At 32.2% G+C, this 18,872-nt stretch overlaps 1 protein-coding gene across 3 annotated transcripts; it reads right to left on the bottom strand.

Annotated features, from left to right (window-relative positions):
* Positions 1–4,759: 4,759 nt before the first annotated feature.
* Positions 4,760–12,840, bottom strand: LOC110727489 (4-hydroxy-tetrahydrodipicolinate reductase 2, chloroplastic-like). 3 transcript variants are annotated; one of them, XM_021907043.1, is made up of 9 exons: positions 12,666–12,840; positions 12,362–12,574; positions 9,358–9,595; positions 8,170–8,303; positions 8,005–8,079; positions 7,548–7,649; positions 5,910–6,019; positions 5,733–5,820; positions 5,099–5,167 (listed from the first exon to the last, which is right to left on the bottom strand). In XM_021907043.1, exons 2-9 carry the CDS (start codon positions 12,560–12,562, stop codon positions 5,099–5,101), a joined length of 1,017 nt encoding a protein of 338 aa, XP_021762735.1. In that variant the 5' UTR covers positions 12,563–12,574; positions 12,666–12,840. The 3 variants fall into 3 exon arrangements, with proteins under 3 accessions (XP_021762736.1, XP_021762735.1, XP_021762737.1); XM_021907045.1 differs by having other exon boundaries at positions 12,688–12,840; XM_021907044.1 differs by lacking the exon at positions 12,666–12,840 and having other exon boundaries at positions 4,760–5,167; positions 12,362–12,562.
* Between the last annotated feature and the right edge of the window lie 6,032 nt (positions 12,841–18,872).

Below are 18,872 nucleotides of genomic sequence, written 5' to 3'. Positions count from 1 at the left end.
CCGAACCATTACTCTGATCATATTCTTCCCAAAATCCTTAAGTCACAAAACACTTTAAAGTGTAAATATGGAATTTAGTACAAATCAACAACACTAAAGACTGAAAAATTATCTTACTCATTATAAACATCATGCATGTGAAGATCATGGGGGGCCATGTGAAGATCAATAACACTATGCCTAGCCAATTTAGTAATAAAACCGACAAGTTTTCAATACTACTAACCAAATTAAGATCATTTATGCAAGAATAACTGTTTTTTCTTTCATATGGCACAACAAATGGAGTATCATATTAATCAAAACCATATTATAAAATTTTTAATTATTAAAGAGGAGAGAAAAAATCTTAATTACTTTAGTCGGGTCATTAAAGGCAATGCACCCATGTGACTCCAAGTCATGGTAGTTATGGCAGTTGGAGGTCCCAATAAAACCATATGCTACACTACCTATAATAATAATTCCATAAATGTGCAAATATGCTTCAAAAATAAAATTACTACTCTTGGTACTGGAGTAAAGTTAAGGTGGGTTGGTTTAATTAATTAATATTATATGTTTAATTAATTAATTACAGTATTGATTAAGTTTCAAGATTAAGGAGAGGAGGGGGGTTTAGCTTTTTTTAATGATGGTTGTCTCCTTAAATAATTTAATAATAATTTTAAGCTAAGTATGTCCCACTAAGATTTTATACGATTATGAGATCATATAACATGTTTATAGTGTATCTCTAACTGACCAACTGTCTTAAACAAGAGTCATGACCCTCTAACTTTTGATTGGGTCCTACTAATTAACCCAAAATTAATTTGCCCTTTGCCTTAAGTTACTAATTTAATTATTTGTATGGTCCCTTTAGATCCCTAATTTTTTCATCATTTTGGAGCTAAAAGTTTTTTTTTATTTTTCATCATTGAAAAAGGTTCCTCCTTACACTAAACATGAGGAGACAAATGTCGATTAGATATAATTAGGGGTGAGCAAAAATTCAGGGTACCTTGACTTGAAACTGGAACCTACTCGGAATCATAGGTTTCAGGACCGGAACATGTAGATCAGGTTCCGGTTCTGGGTAATAAAATTGGGAACCTATTGCAACAGGTTCTGGTTACAGATAATAAAACTTTGGACCCGGAACTCGTAGGGTACCCTGTTAGTACAAGTTCCCTATAGGGTACACGAAACTGGAACCATATCATTTAAGCCCAACTATAAAAGCTCTATATCAAAATTGCATATAAGCCGTGACCTACCTCTTTCCCTCCTCTTGTTCGTTTTTCATTTTACTCTTAAAGGTTTAATTAATGGTATTAATATAAGTATTTGTATATTGTATTATTAAATAGTTTAGAAAATCAGTGTTGGTTTGTTATATACGTAGTATTGTATTAAAAGCTTTTATTGTGAGCATCCATTTTTTTAAAAAAATTTTGTAGCAATTTATCAAGTCACTATTAAGCTTACTTTGAAAGACAGGGTACCCTGCAGGTTCCGGTTTTGGTTTCCAAATTTTAGGAACCTGTTGAACAGGTTTCGATTTCGGTTCCTATTTTTAGGAACATGTTGCAACAGGTTCCGGTTTCGGGTCCTGAGATTTTTACAGGGTACCCTGCTACGCTCACCCCTAAATATAATACGGAGTACAATTATATTATAGTTTTTAAATTATATAATATTTATAATGTGTATGACATGTTTGATGTACTCAATATTCCATATTATGTATAGAGAAGCAATTTTAACTTTTCAATAATTAAAATAAGATATTTGATAAATATTACTTGTACTTTTCATTTTTCACCAGCTTCGGCCCTATCCCTAAAAAAGAATAGTTAATAAATTAAACTTTAATTTGAAAAAATAGCTTTTTTAAAAGAACGTTTTCCATATAAATTGTTTAAATCAAAATTAATTCCCACTTTGCGTTGTTTTAAAAACTTATTCCCTAAGTAGTGTCCACGTAGGATAAGGTATTAGCTTTGGTTTTTATTTTTTTTTTATTTTTTATTTTTATTTTGGTTCAGTGTAGAACCGCAATTGGTGATAGCGGTTTTACAATTACAACTACAATCGTTGGTAGCAGTTGTATTTGAAGAACCAATATTGATATTGATGGTTCTTTTTGCAAGTTTTTTAACCGTCCCACTAAAATCATCTCACTATATTACATGCAATCATCTGCCAGTTTTCTTTTTAACAGCCCCCCAAAAAATTGCAAAGAAATTAAAACAGAAAGTAAAAAAAAAAAATACATGGGAATTGAAGTTCTTGAGGTTGAATGCTAAGATATATATGTTGAGATATTCCCCTGAATTCATACTTGTATGAAATTACCTAGAAAATCAAAACAAAATTACAATTACAAACTAGGTTTTAGAAAGAGAAAGAAGAATAGAAGAGAGAAGATCTAAGAAGAAATAAGAGGTTTTAAAAGAAAAAAACAAGAGTGAAAGTTGAGGAGAGAGAAAATTGGAAGACAGGGGAGTGGGGAGACTTGGTACAAAGAAAATGTGTTTTCTTCTTTTATTTTTGGAGGGCCCAATTTTTACTTTTTATCATCATTGTAATTTATCATGTAAATGTAAACCGCTATCACCAATATAATTGCGGTTCTACACTGAACCAAAAAAAAAAAAAAAAAAAAAAACTAATACCTGATCCTACATGAACACTATTCAGGGAATAAGTTTTTAAAACGATGCAAAGTAGGAATTAATTTTGATTTTAATAATTTCTTGAGAAATCGTTTTTTTTTTTAAATTTAAATAAGGTTTGAAAAGAATGAAGTTGAAGATGAAAGATTATTAGCATAATAACTTGGATAACAAACACTACAAAATTTCAAGAAAGTGAATTATATATTTTCTTAATGAACCAAACAAGAATTGACTTTTGGTTAAAGGGTGTGACTTGTGGTCACGTATAAATTAAACAAGACTTCTCACCAATTTTTGGTTGCAATAACTTAGGTTATTATTATTATAATAATTACTATTTTTTCCACATATTATGAGAGTTATAAAAAATTATATATGTTAACGGAATTTGATATTAGGTTTTTAATACCATTATCGGATCCACCATCCTGCGAAATAGAGTACTATTTTACAACTACCAAATAAAATAGATGACACTATAGTATTCACTTGATTATAAATTTTTCAAGTTTGTGGAAATAATGACGGATCATTTACTTTGACCGTGCTAAAATGTCTTCCAAATTGCTTGTTAACAAAGCACTTTATCTCATAATATTTGGGTCGACCTAAAAAGAAATAATAAAAATAAACAAATATAAACCCCACAGTCATTTAAATTTATAATATACATGGTAAGAGCTTATTAGTGGGAGGACCACGTACTACATATTGCATTAATCTCCTCAAACTAACGCATGGCAATTTTTCATAAAAGTTGGTGGTTTGGATTAGGTTGCTTTTAGTCTCTTTTCCATTATTTTATGTCCTTAATTCCTTTTACTAAAAGTAAGAATTTGAGATTTTACATGAATATATTTGTATCCTTTACAAAAGATTATCACACATTTACTATAAAAAATAATAAAAAAAAAAAAAAAAATTCACACATTTATGCTTTAACTTTTCATCTTTTTTCCATTTGACTTAGCTGGTGCAAGAATAAAATTCCTTGTAAAAAGCACAACTTGAATTTTGGAATCAAGTTTATACTCCGTACATGAACAACTTCTTAATTTTTTTTCCTCGGTTTATAATATGCCACATCTTATTCTATATGTTTGCTAAAGAAGAGCAATAGATTATTATTTATTTCAATTAAAATCACATATATATATCTTATTTAAATAGTGTTAAAATTAAATGGCGTAATTTATTATTTTTTTGAGCCATGACCTAAATTTTTAAAAATCATATATGATAATAATCACCTTCTCATAGAATTTACAAAGTTTTATACAATACAACTTTAATATATAAGATATGCGTTTCAGTTGAATATAATTTTAAAACTCTGAATCATATAATCCCCACGGTTCATGATTCCTTTGAAAAATTTGTATCCAACGATATAATGTGAAATTGAATCTTGTTTAGCTTTAAACCCCAAAAGAAATCGACTTAAATTAAACCTTAAATTATTCAGTGTAGGAATTGACCTCGCTCTAACATTACAGATTTTTAAAAGGAAAAAGAAGACTTCAAGATAAAAAGCAATGTGAATAGAGTGATTCACACTATTTTGAATAAGCATTAAGTAAACTTTTTTTATGCCTTAGAGAAAAAAGGGAGTCATTAAGAGAAATCAACAGTCTTTTAAGAAGCATGGAAGGGTATCCAAATTTCATACATTGAATTAGGGAAAATATTGGTTTAGAAGATGCTTTACTTGTCATATATTCACTAAACATTTCTAAGCAAACATACATTAATTTCCAGGAAAAGGAAGGTTGAGTCATTAAGCAGAAACATACATATTTAAAGTGCATAGATAATGTCATTATGTTATTGCTAATTTGAGCAAATTTAACTCTTAAGTTTTGATGTCATTCTTTTAGACAAGATAAGTCGTACTGCTTAATAAGCCCAATCCGAAGTATTTTGGTGATGGATACCGGTCCATCTCTCCCTATACTAGGCTGGGACATTGATGCCAATCTAAAAACATATACTTCCTCCGTCTTTAAATAAACTCCTACAACGCTAGGACACACATATCATCGTCATCCAGATGACCAATAACCATATTACGCAAGGATTCTTAATCATCCATCAAATTATTACTAACTCCGTCTTGATTTTATTTTATAGTTTAAAGAGATTGGTGATTAAAGTAGTGTAAGTGTGTAACACTTAATATTAGTCTTTAATAAAGATTCCTAGGCCCAAGCCCAAATATCTCGGGGCTTCCCATGTATTCTGGATCACAAAGGCAACTTAACATCCTAGACTACAAAATTATGCTCAAGCCTGTGACTCTGCTTCCCTACTGATACATCAAACAATACATGCTTATCCAACAAAGATATCTCGTCCTAAATGGTACAAAGTAGGATAATATGAACCATTGAACTGAGTTGCGAACGATCTCTAAGAATCACAACAGTTCAGACATATCATCGCATGTTGCCTTCACGCAAGACATCAATCATATTGTAAATCCGTTTTGTAGCCTTAGATTGAACCTGTACAAACCGCAATGTTAGTCCTCATGGGTTTGTGCAACATCAATATCACAGCCAAAAAATAAAGAAAATCAAGTTTTTAGAAACCTATTTTGATGCCAGAAAACTGTTTTGAAAGTAGGAATCCACTCCAAATTTCTTTAAATTGATATGCTAATATAATTTCTTGATTTCAGAATTTCATACTAACAGCTATGTTACTCAGAAAAATGGATCCAAACTAATAACCATATAATACTCCATAACATCCTTGGTACCATACTTTCACATCACCGAAAAACAGGTGCACTTACCTCATATAGCATACTTAGCCCTCAGGGAGGGGTAAATATAAACCCTCAAACTCAAGTACTAATTACAAGGTAATGAAGGTATGAGATAGGCCTAGAATGAGCACTAGCTCATTGAGCTTTCATTTGTACGAGAGAAATTTTTTTATACTACATGCACCAATGCACCATCATATTTTGAGAATAATTTGAAATTAAATCACCTCAATGTCCATTATTTTAACATCATAAAGAGGGAAGGAAAATGAAACAATTAAACAAAAGAAGCAATTTACCTTCTTCGCCAGGAAAAGCGCAGCATCTACAGTACCCTCAGCATATATAGACCTTCCACACACATTATGCTGAAACTCAAATGATACCCTATAGAAGAGACCAAAAAGCACCAAACTCGTTAGTAGGAATAGATTAAACATAAATCTAAAATAAGTGAGTGGGAAGTGCAACTTTACGTTTGGTCAGGAGACGTTAGGTGGTACATGTGGAATGCATGACCAGAAACGTGTTCTTTTGGGACACCAACCATCTCAACTTGCAGCTCAGGATCCCGTATTAGTTGTATCTGATAAGAATTTGAGTGGACGATCAGAAAGAAAGAAAAAAAAAAAATCACATTATGATCAAATACAGATGATGATAACAGCAACTCAAATTACACAAGGATAATAAAGGTTCTTTAGATGATGTTAACAAGCCTCTAAGAAAGCTCCAAAGGTATTCTAAACACATATATTGCAATATACGAAATATTATGTTTAGTGAAGCAATAACCTTACTATGATTTGAAGTTGATGATCATAAGCTGAAGAAAATAGTATTTGAGAAAATCACAAAAAGTAGAGAAAATAAAAGGTTTTCCACAAATTGTCAGTTTAAAATTATCTTATACTTCGTATTAACGATTCTATGAGCAATGTTGTTGCAAGGTGCACAGAACTAGCCTTAGGGTAGATGCAGGCTCAGAAAGCATTCAGAACCAACCTCTCTTCTTGTGTTGCTACCTAACAAAGAAGCATGGAGGTTTAAAGCTTAGAGGTAGTAAACTACAGTATGGACTTGCTTCTCATTCTCCATCTATGTCTTCCTCCAAACGTAAAATTAACAACTTCATGTCTCCATCCAGGCATCCACTCCCCCTCCCCCCTCCCAAAACAAATAAAAATAAAATAAAATAAGTAAAGCGTAACACTCCATACACTCATACAACACTAAAACAGAGGTCACAAAGAAGGTCAAGGTTGAATGAGATTAAATAAGTGAATACATATGCATGTCATAGTAAATCCAATAATCCTGCAAAAGAGGGGTAATATATTAGGGGGGTAATAAAAGTCAAACTTGAAAAAACATAAGTAATTAGAGGGGTTGTTGTAGGAGACAAAGTGTTTACAAATAAAATAAAGTAGTTGTGCCATAAGGAAAAGAGAGAGATGGAGGAATTATTATACTCATAATGAGGGTAATAGTTACCTACCCTCCCCCTAGTGTAACTATTATCCCCAAAATGAGGGTATTAATTCCTCTTTCTTCACCTCATACCACACCATCACTACATAATTTTTCTTACAATCACACCATCACTATCTCCTCTTTACCTATATTCACTTTCATTTTGCTTAGTTTGACTATTATTACCCTATTAATACATCTCTCTCAATCCAAGTATGCCATCAAGGATAGTTAGTAATGCTACTTTTCCATGTGTAAGTAATATAATGTTATCAGAAAGATGATTTGGATTTTCCTAATCTGCCTACAGGGATCAAATAGTCATCCGAAGGACTATAAAAAAAAAAAAATTGATAAAAAAAAATTAAAAAAAAATAAAGGAAAAGGGTTCACCAAAGTAATTAACCCCTGTACTATGTTACTTGGCCCTGTACTATGTTACTTGGACTTGGGTACCCATGTCGGACACAGGTATGTGTCCAAGCGTCCGGCTATTTTGTGAAAAAATTCCATGATTTTGAACTAAAAGTGAAGTGTCTGGGAGTCATACCCATGTCTGAGTGTCGAGGGTCCGACACAGGTACGTGAGGTGAAATGAAGAGTCCGAGTAACATAGTAACCTGTATACAAGAGACGCCTACCTGATCCATATCAAAGTCCACTCCAAGTTTCTGAAAGCATGAGATAACAGCCTTAGCAGTCCCAGATGCATCCTTTTTGTTGGCTTGATGAGACTCCATGACCTTCAAAACACAAGTTATCAGCCATATCCAATAATTAGCAGATAAATCATGCCATTCAACCCAAATATATGACGTGGCAACTGCAGAATCAAACTCATAATTGGCAGACAATACTCAACCATATATCATATAACAGATTCGACACTGATTGAATAAGATTACTTTCAGATTGGTCAGTAACAACAAAAAACTACATCCACCTTAAAGTACTCAAAAATATCACAAGAGTTTGCCAAGGCATGCACTATTAAAATGGAAACTGCTCCATCCAAACAGTTAATGGGGCAAATGCTGAAACCAGCTAATAAAATAAAATAAAATTGTATGCATCAGAGAGCATGAGGAGAGGAAATACCTGAAGAGAATATCCAGAAAAGGCTCCAGGGAATTGTTCCGCCATAATTTCCATGGCTGCAAGAAATGCCACAACCTTAAATAGCCAAGGGTTTAGATATCCAGTGAAGAGAACTGCAATAGATATTTTGAAACTGGCTTAGGCTACAGGACTATAAATGAACACCTGCTTTCCCATCTGCGGTGATATGACAGCATAATTTTTTGAGTCCTCCACAGTCTTATGGAGTCTCTCCCTATCTCCACCAGTGGTTCCAATCACAAATGGCACCCCAATTTTGCAATACAACTCTGCATTATCTGCATACCAAGTTATACAAAATGATCAATCAAACTAGAAGGTATTTCCAAGAATCAAAGCATGATTGGATACTTCTCCAACAATATTATTATCATAGAGCCTTCTACATACTGAAATAAACATTAGCAACTTTGAGTCTAGCCTGAAATTATTCAACAATCAGGCCCATATCATTTATGGCACATTTTTAAAATGGTTGCACTAGGGTTCTATCTTTCTGCATCTAGCTTTACCGCTGGCCAACAAAATTGTTTATCTATAGAAACAAAAGGGTAGAGAGCTTGGTTTGAAGTTTCACTGGTAAAATCCACGTATGATGAGAAAACCTGAATATTTCCCATGACCTTGTTCAAGACATCATCTTAAAAAAAAAATATGATGATAGTCTCCCGTGACCTTGTCTAAGACAACATCCTAGACAAATAAGATAGGAGAAACGTAGCCTCACCCCTGAAAGCACACAAACACATGCGCACGTGCACGCACGCACACACGCGCATACATACACACACACACAACGCGCACACGGCCACACGCACACACACACACACACACAACGCGCGCGCACACACACACACATGTGCGCGCGACACACACAAATCGCATATAAACTGAAAACTTCAATACAGTAAAATTTCCCAGGATAACAAAGAATATGCATGAAGTAAGCATTCAGCAGAAAGCGAAAACTCAATATAGATAGAATGATATGACCAAGCCAAGACATGATAAATATTAAAAACCTAATGATCACACATTGATTATTATATAAAATAGTCAAATACAAGATAGCCAAGAAAAAGAAAATAAGGAGATGAGGCATTGCACAAAAGATAATGATTGATGATTGCTTGTCAACAAGGAAGCATCCACATTGAAGGTGTAAACCTGTTATTTTACAGCCCTTTATTACAATGGGGGCTTCTTTAATTTTCTAGTAACATGATAAGACTCAGATGGTGTCAATTATCAAACAGTTGCACCCCATTCAGTACTTTTAAGCGAAAAAAAGAACTGAATTATAAGTTGCAAATTTTCATATGTTCTGCATACCATTTACTGTAGTCGGCACAGTATAGTCTACCACAATCAGCTCAGGATATTCATCATAGACAGAAGCAAGGATTTCTTCTCTTTCTGAAGGACTGTGGACCTGAATTTCTTTACCCCCCACTTGGACAAACTGCCCACTCTCCTCTTGAGCACCGAATGATACAGGAACAATATGAAGTCCAGCATTAGCTGCTGCTTCAATAACCGCCTTTCCCATTTTCCCCATGCAGCTATTGACCTACAATCAAAGAATTAAATAGAACAAAGTTTCTAAGAAAAAACATCTGCCTAACACTGTAACACATGATGTTATAACTATGATATTCACATAAAGTGAATTGCCATCTCTGTCAACAACAAAATTATAGCAGAACAATGACTATAATTCTGTCAACTTCCGTCGAATGAAACATAATTAAAGATAGCTTTCTTTGATTTTCTTTCAGTAGCTCAAAATATATAATCAATAGCTGACCACATTGTTATAGGTATAAGTTTTCTGGCATCTAGCATTATTGTTATATTTTTCTAGATGTTATTTTTGAAGTTTTATAATTCACCAAGACATAAAATTGGCGCTAAGCTTTTGAAATCTAGGAATTAGAGCATGCCATAATTTTGAAGTTTTATAATTCACCAAGACATAAAATTGACGCTAAGCTTTTGAAATCTAGGAATTAGAGCATGCCATAATCCACATGTTATAACACATGCAAGAAAGATTGACGAAATTAACAAAAACAAGAACACAGATTTTATGTGGTTCACAAATGACTTAATGAGACCCCTGTGATAGCCGTTTGAAAGGGGCTAACAGATATTCTAACACCAAAGTATACCTATTTCCCATGGCTAGTTTGTCACAGGTGCAAGAAGAAAACCCATAAATGGACAGGTATCAGATTGGTATAACTTCAACAACTTCCTTTAATTAATAGGGAGTTAGGGACCATTAAATAAGCATGATGCAAACTCCTAGGATCAGCCAAGCAACCAACATCTTCCAGAAGATTCTAATGTCAAACACTAAGGTCATTTCAAAAATTCCAACAAAACCGATGCAGCAAAGAATCAGATCAATGCTTACCTATAATTAAGGAATACCAAACAATACGTAAAAAACAATCTAGTTGTGTAATCAGAGAACTTAGCTTACACCAAAGATATCAATCAGAAAGCTTCATAAAACATACATTGAATAAACTTTTAATTGACCTCCAGCATTAAAGGTAAGACTGAAAGTTCAAAAAGCCTTTTCTATAGCCAATAAATTGCAAGTAGTTTCTAGTTCCCACTACCCATGTTAAGGATGCCGAGATAATAAAAAAGAAGAATAAATAAATTGCAGTTAGAGTTGAAGATTGCCAGCCATAAATTTATACAGCACCCATGTCTCTTGAACTCTATACCTCTACCCATTGCAGTCATATGGACTTGTATCTAAATATTAACACCTAAACACACCGATACAAAAAGGCATCCCCTCTCTCCCCTTATGCCACTTGAAAAGCACTGAGAACTTCCTGAATATAGCCAGTTCCAATCAGCTATATGACTTTGTGAGATTCAGCTGGGAGATAAAGGTGGAGAAGAAATTGTGTTTACAGGAGAAATTGCATGGTGTGTCAGAGAACCTCAGTGAGAATAATCAGTATTACCTAAAACTGTGTTCACCCCCACCCTCCCCGCCAATAAAAACCAATGGTAAAATATTTCAAGAAAAATAGCAAGGTTAAGTAAAACAGGCAGCATATAAGATCTTTTAATTTTTACTTGATATACTTCATATTAGCTCTAAGCTTAATGCAAAAAACAGATTTTGACTTTAGGATATCATACTACTGAAAAATTACTTCAAATGTATGCAAATGAAATCAGATAGACAATAGCATGTTACAATAAAGTCTAAGCTATAATACTTGAAGTGAAGAATTACAGTGCCTTAAGCATTTCATGACTCAATAACAAGTACGAAAGTGACAAATAAATCGTTCAACCTACTAAAGAGTAGAAATCAAGCCAAAGCACCACCTGGAGGATGCAAACAGAAGCTAAGTAGAACACAAATTAGGCTGATTGAAGCTCAAGAATTTCAGGCAGCAGGAACAAGTATATCCTACATAGAGTTATCATGATTCATTTAAAATGGCAGAGGTCAATGAGTTTTCCACGATGGGCCCAACTTGGTTTCTTAGTTATACCTTCAGTCATCAATAGAATAGTATTTGTTTGCAGCTTTTCAAGGCTATCCAGCCCAATAGCACACCATCTCTGTACGACAACCCTAACAGACCGAATTGGATAATAAGATTAACAATAAGCCTAAACCCTAGCCTATAGCTGTTGTTCAATGCATTCTAGTTAAGCATTGTACTAAAAGTTCCAAATCTTGCAAGTTTATGCACATATAGGAGACGGTAAAATCAAAGAGCAGCAATGGGCTATAAGTAAATTACAAGTTATTTTGAGCACATATTGGATATGGTATCATAACTTCGAACTCATACACGTTATAAGTAAATTACAAAGGGCTATAAGTAAATTACAAGTCATTTTGGGCAAATTTTTCATTTATTTGACTGTTTTGACGGCAGGATATCACTAGGAAACCAAACAGCAGTCATCAGGTTTTATATCCATTGTAAGTTACTCATATACATGTGGAAGAAATAAAATTTTATGTAGTACTACCATTCTACTAATGAGATAAATGTGTTATAATTCAAGTCTTGATAAATTGATATAAGCGTCTATACATAACAATTGATGGTTTATACAGCTAAATAGAACTCATACACTCCTTCCATCCACAAAACATAGGTCAAGTTTACATTTCCGGGGCTCGAAATTCAGTAATTTCAACAGTTTCTCAGAAAATATACTTAGTATATATATCAATTTACAACACGAATACACTTTAGCAAGATTCAATTGAACATGATAGCAAGGACAAGAATTACAAATTGAATAGCAACTAATCAAGAAAACGGTAGAGGGTTTATACCATAAGGGGCAATCCAATATCTTTGGACTTGATAGAAAGATTTTCGACATTTAGAGCAGGGCTGCTTGACATCGTTGCTGAAACAAACAAACTACGCCCATTTTCAAACCCAGAATTTCTATATTTACTCCCAGAAAATCCCCCAAATTTGCGTTGTGAAGAAATGCTCAAATTCACTTGAGCTTTTACTGCAAATGCCATTTATCTTTTAATCTGCAACGAAAACAAAATTAAAAATGCAATCTTTATTACTGTAATTAAATTTACAGGTTATATACCAATGAAATGAGTTGAAGAAACAAACCCAAAGTATAATTTGTGCTTACAACAGTAAAAATGAAAAATGAAAAAAGAAAAAAAGCTAGTTCAGAACTTCAGGTTTGCGATAGTGCAGAGATAAAGCGAGAGAGATTAAACAAAGAAGAAGAATAAAAAAAAGATTAAGTATTTAGTTGTTCACGGAAGAGCAATGAAGGTTGGCCAACATTTCCTTCAAAAAAAAAAATTGAAGGTTGGCTAAGGTACTATTAGTTATTTCCTTTGTTATTTTTTACTTGATCTGTTTCTTTTATCACGTTAAAAATATAACGATCAATAATTTTAATTTTTCATATGTAAAAATTATAAAAGTTATATATTATGATAGTATTTATTGAGACGAATTTAAAAAGATCCCACATGAATATGTTTTTCCTTACATAATATTCACAAAAGATGGTCAAAAGAGAGGTGATGAATAGTGTAAAAGTCAAAGCGGGTCAAGTAAAAAAGAACGGAGAAAGTATTACTCTTACGTTTAAGTAAAGACAAGTATTACTCTTACTAGTTGTTCACATGAATAATCAAAACTTGTTGAATTTGATTTGTAATGATCTAGAAAGGAGTAATTAGAAGTGTTTACGTTTGCCTAACAACCTTGAATTTGGTTGGATGCATTGTGGGTTTGTGGCTAGGGATAACGGTAGGACGGGTCAAATAAGAGAGCCGACCATCCCCTTAGGGATGGATAGAGGTTTGGCGGGTGATGGGACGGAATGAGATAAATTATATACTCATTATGGGTGATAAAAGTCTATAAACTCACATTTAAAATAAAAAATTACGTAGTACTTCTTAAAAACAAAATTTTGAAAAACTGTAAAATAGTACGGAATCGAAATTATAACCCTTAAATTACGTTCCGAAAACTTAACACTTATGTAAATAACCGAGCTTGACTATTTTGAAAAACTGTAAAATAGTACGGAATCAAAATTATAACACTTATGTAAAACTTAACACTTATGTAACATTTAAGCTTAACAAGTGCATATGCAATTATGCACTCACTAGAGAATTCTGTTCGTTGACTTCTGTATTTTAATGTTCATGTACAAGGGTTAGTTTCACTTATTGGTTATGTATACTTGGATGTACAACGTATTTTAAGGATTTTTTTTCTTTTCTTACTAGGATAGCTAATGCGCGCGATGTGCACACCACAGTTTACCATATTCGATACTCTTTCGGTTTGACCTTGCATCACAAATTTAGCTGTTGGCAGCAACAATGAGAGTAAAGAAATATATTTAGCGTCATAAATGTCCACGCATTATTCTTAAGAGTTAAAAAAAATATTATTATTGATGAGGGTAAATAAGTAAATAAACATTTTAGACGGTATAATTGTCCAAATATTATTCATTAGAAAAAAAACTTGTTCATATTAATAAGGGTATATATGTAGATACACATTTTGAAGAGTATAATTGGCGGCACACTATTGATAAGAGTAATTATTTACTTTTTATAAGGTTGGAATTTGAATGATTATTATTTAGTAAATCATTAAAAAAAAAAAGGGCAAAAGCTAACATTATGTTATTAGAATACTAGGTGCACCATGCCACTATGTACCCTATGTGCGCGCTATAGCTAGTCATATCCTAAGCTTTGTTTAGTTCACCTTATTTAAGTATTTTATTACTTACTCAGATTAGAAACTATAACATATTTAAATGTGTCAATATTTACTATTCCCTTTATTCCTGAAAGATTTTCACGTTTGGTGATTTATGTGGCTATTAAGTAAAGTAAGATAGTGAAAAACAATGATTAAGTGTCACATATATTAAATATTAATGCATTAAGTTAAGGTTGGAAACATGAATATATATTTGCATTAGAAATAGGTTAATATTATTTTCTTTGAAAAAAGAAATAGGTTAATATTTTGGTATATGGAATAGCCGCGCATTAGAACTTTGGAAGTAGATATGTGAAAAAGTTCAAATGGTACAAAAGAAGAGGAGGAAAGAAGTACACCCTTGAAAAATACATGTAAATCATTTCATAATTTTCATCACTACGACTTCTCTCCCTTTCTCTTTCATCATAATCAAGGTTCAATTTCAAACTAGTCACAACTAAACATTTTCAAACATTCCATCTTTCTTTCTCTCTAGTAAGCTAAAAACACTGCAACACCAAACTAAGATTAAGGAGTAAAAACCAAATGAAGGATGGCGAAACAATCTCATGGGACAACCTCGGGAAAATCATCCACAAGGTTTCCAAACAACTCAAAACTCGAGAACAAATCCTCAACTTTAAGCAACTTTGTATGAAACAAGAGAAAAAAAACTAATTCACAGGAAACATTCTTTAATTTCATTCCTTACTTCCGTTACTCTCCCTAGCCCTCCCACTCCTTTACCCTTTGACCATTCCACCACCAAGTTAGTTCTTGGAGCCAACTTCATTTGCCTGATCAATAGCCCATGCAGCGACAATGATGATCAAGAGACGAATTCAGGACCTTCCGGTTAACAGGCTTCTGATGAACGAAGTCCATATCCATCAGATGAGACGATTAATTCCGAGGAAGATGATTTTGGCCCTCCTTTTCTAAGACGCGTAATCAAAAGAAAAGAAAACGTTTATGATGAAAAAATAAATTTGGGGAAAGAAAAAAAAAAAACCTTGCTTTTCCCTAAATTTTTTCATTTCTTGGATTAAAAGCTAAAAAAATATTGATAAAAAATCATTAATTTCTCCAAAATGAGTACAATTGACCCTACATATCTAACCTAACCATGTATATATATCAATTTATCAAATTTGCTTATAAAATTAGGAAAACAACAAACTATATAAAATTATTTTAAATTCTCAATTTTATAGCCTTTCATGATCATTTCATAAATTTGTGTATGTGGGAATACTTACAAATCCCTTGAAAATAGGATATATATTTACTCCTTATTACTCTACTCCATGCATTTAAGTGTCTTTTTAATTAATAATCCATACATTATCACAAAATTTTTCTCCGGATTTTGTTTTTCTATGGTTCATCTAATCATACTCTCTTACGTTACATATATAATTGGTACAGGGCATTTTGTTGATTAAATACGGAGTGTTAATTATTTAAAAATTTAAACATTACATAAAGTAATTGATACAAGTATAATGTATAAAATATATAATTGAAACTATGTGTTTACTTTTTATTGAACCCACTTGAGTCAAACTCTAGATCCCGCCACTGCTTGGATTATCCCACTATTTCCATGCTTGATCCAAAAAATCTTGAATTATGCACTGGGCGTTGGTATTTTTTTCTTTTGCATAAAAGTCTCTTACCACAAGGAACCATTTGGTAGCGGCAACAAAGTCCTTTTTTATTCGATAATAATGATTGTATTTAAAAAACAACCATATTTTTAAAAAAAATTGAATAAATTTAATAACCATCAGAAGTGAACTGTTTTTATTTAGAATATTATCCTGCAGTCATCATGGAAGCCACAATTTTTAGCTTATGAGGGTCTTTAAACAAACCAAGTTTTCCTGCTTTTGAAGTTGCCTCAAACGCCGCTAAATAAAAAAAATAAAAATTGTCTTTAAGTCTTTAACAAAATTTTACATGAAATAGATAGAAAAAAAAAATACTACTTACCGACATATTTTTTCAAACCTATCAAGGTTGAAGCTCGCTTATACCACAATGCACCAACACATGGCATTTCGGCTATACCAAAATCAGTATTGACCAAATATACCATAAACTTTGATTGGATATTAACTCCCCTAACAAAAATAAAAATTACAAGTGTCATGACTTATCCTACCAAAACGTGCATAAATTAGTAAAAGTAAATAGATCACTAGACAAAAAATGAAAATGAGCACCGGTTTAAAACCTCTCTTTAGCACCGATTTTGAACCGGTCCAGATTGATATTGGTTATTCTATTTGGTCAGAAAATCCTCTTCCTAAATTTCAGGGATGAATATGCCCCTTGAAATAAACTACATATAACAAAAGATAGCAATGTCAATGAAAATTAAACAAATTATCATTATAGTTATTTACCTATTTTAATGTCACGTATTTACATGAGAAGCTTTGTTAACAAAGAATGAAAAAAAAAGGCAAACAACACAATGTAACATACCATCGAGTCGGGGCTTCACTGGTACGAGCAGCTGACACTTCAAATTCATCTAATAACTCAATGAAGCAAGGACCATTCCACCATATACAAGTCTTCTCCCATTCTAGTTTGAAAATTTAAATCATTCTTAACTGACAATGGGAGACACTTGATATCTAAAAAGAGTAAAGAACACATTGTCAAACAAATTAATGAAAAAGTAAATGATATGAAAATTTAGCGTTTATCGAAATTGAATCCATTACCTGTACCAGCTGTGAGTCTTAAAAGTACAAGTCCACTAGTTAGGAAATCAGCTGTTTCATTATAGCTGGAACTAAAGAATAACAAAAATATTTTCATTAATTTAATATGCATGCACGAAAAAGTATGAATCAAACCTTTGTTGATTCTCAGTTGGATTATCAATTTTGTTAACCACTACTAAAACTTTTTTGATGCCGAGGGTGGAGATCAAGTAAATGAATCCTTCTGTCTGTTCTTTTTTTCATCCTCATGGGACGTTTTCCCAAAGTAAGCTTAAGTAGCAAAATATATACGTAAATGGTTGCGTGGCGAAAGTATTTACCAAACTAAGCTTTCAGGGTAAAACGCTGTCTCGTACAGCGTTTTATGCCCTGGTTTTTTTTTTTTATAAAAAATTCAACTTAAAAACGCTGTCTCAGACAGCGTTTTACATGTTGACTTTTGTTTTTTAAATTTCGTAATTTTTGATATTAAAAAAAAAAAAACAAAAAAAAAAATTACACTAAAACGCTGCCTAAGGCAGCGGTTTTAGTGTATAATTTTTTTATTTATTTATTTATTTTTTTAATTTCTAGTTTAAAAACAAAAAAAGAAAAAAAAATATTATACACCATTGCGTTATTATGATAATGATTGTATTCTTTGGGGTGGATAATTATCAATATGTGATAATGATTGTATTATTTGGGTGGATAATTATCAATATGTGATAATTATCATATCGTATTCGAGTATTGCGGTTGGGGTTGGGATACGATTGTTGCTTCCTATCTTCTTCTCCTCTTTGTATTTAAGTCCATATTCACATGATTGCAATATACTGAAAATACATATGCTTTGATTGCTGTCATTGTTTTGTGTTTAACAAAATCAATTCATGAGCAAATTCTACATACCATCCAAAATGAAGGTGTGTTGCTCAAATAAAGCCACAACAGAGGACAGAAAAGGTTAAAGGTAGGAGTATAGTGAAAGTGAAGGAGAAAAGAACAGTAGAAACTTTGATTAAAGGAGTGAAAATAGGAACAGGGTCAAATAATTGGTAAAAACCAAATATAAAAAATCCTAGAAGGAGACACTAATCTATAGTGCATGAACATTACATGTAGAACAAAGAAGAAAAAAGGTTAATTAAGCTAGGAAAATTGGGCAGCTCAAGAACACAACAACTTTAATATTTTTTTTTCTTTTTTTATTTTTAAACTAGAAATTTAAAAAAATAAATAAAATTATATACACTAAAACCGCTGCCTCAGGCAGCTTTTTTTTTTTTTTTTTTTTTAATATCAAAAATTACGAAATTTAAAAAACAAAAGTCAACATGTAAAACGCTGTCTGAGACAGCGTTTTTAAGTTGAATTTTTTATAAAAAAAAAAACAGGGCATAAAACGCTGTACGAGACAGCGTTTTACCCTGGAAGCTTAGTTTGGTAAATACTTTTGCCACGCAACCATTTACGTATATATTTTGCTACTTAAGCTTACTTTGGGAAAACGTCCTCAATTTCATTCTTGTCTTTGCTTACAGGTACAAACTAAATATGCATACAAAACAAAGTTAAGCACTTGAAATTAGTACATTTAAAAAAAATAAAAAATAAAAGGGAAATTCTACGTGGTGGCCTCATGGTTTTGAGTTTTCTACGTGGAAGACGAACTTTTTTCCAACTCTCTTCAGTGGCACCAAGGTTTAGAAAAATCTACATAGTGACCTTTTTTAGGTTTATGGCTAACCTTTTTGGTTAAAATGATTAACCTTTTATTTTTTTTATTAAAAAATTATTTAAATTATATTTTAAAATAATAAAATTTAAAAAAAAAAAT

This window comes from Chenopodium quinoa, unplaced genomic scaffold (assembly GCF_001683475.1).
Source record: "Chenopodium quinoa cultivar QQ74 unplaced genomic scaffold, ASM168347v1, whole genome shotgun sequence".
Lineage (NCBI taxonomy): Eukaryota > Viridiplantae > Streptophyta > Magnoliopsida > Caryophyllales > Amaranthaceae > Chenopodium > Chenopodium quinoa.
The sequence above is the reverse complement of the archived record's forward strand: the minus strand, read 5'-3'. Positions and strand labels throughout refer to the sequence as shown.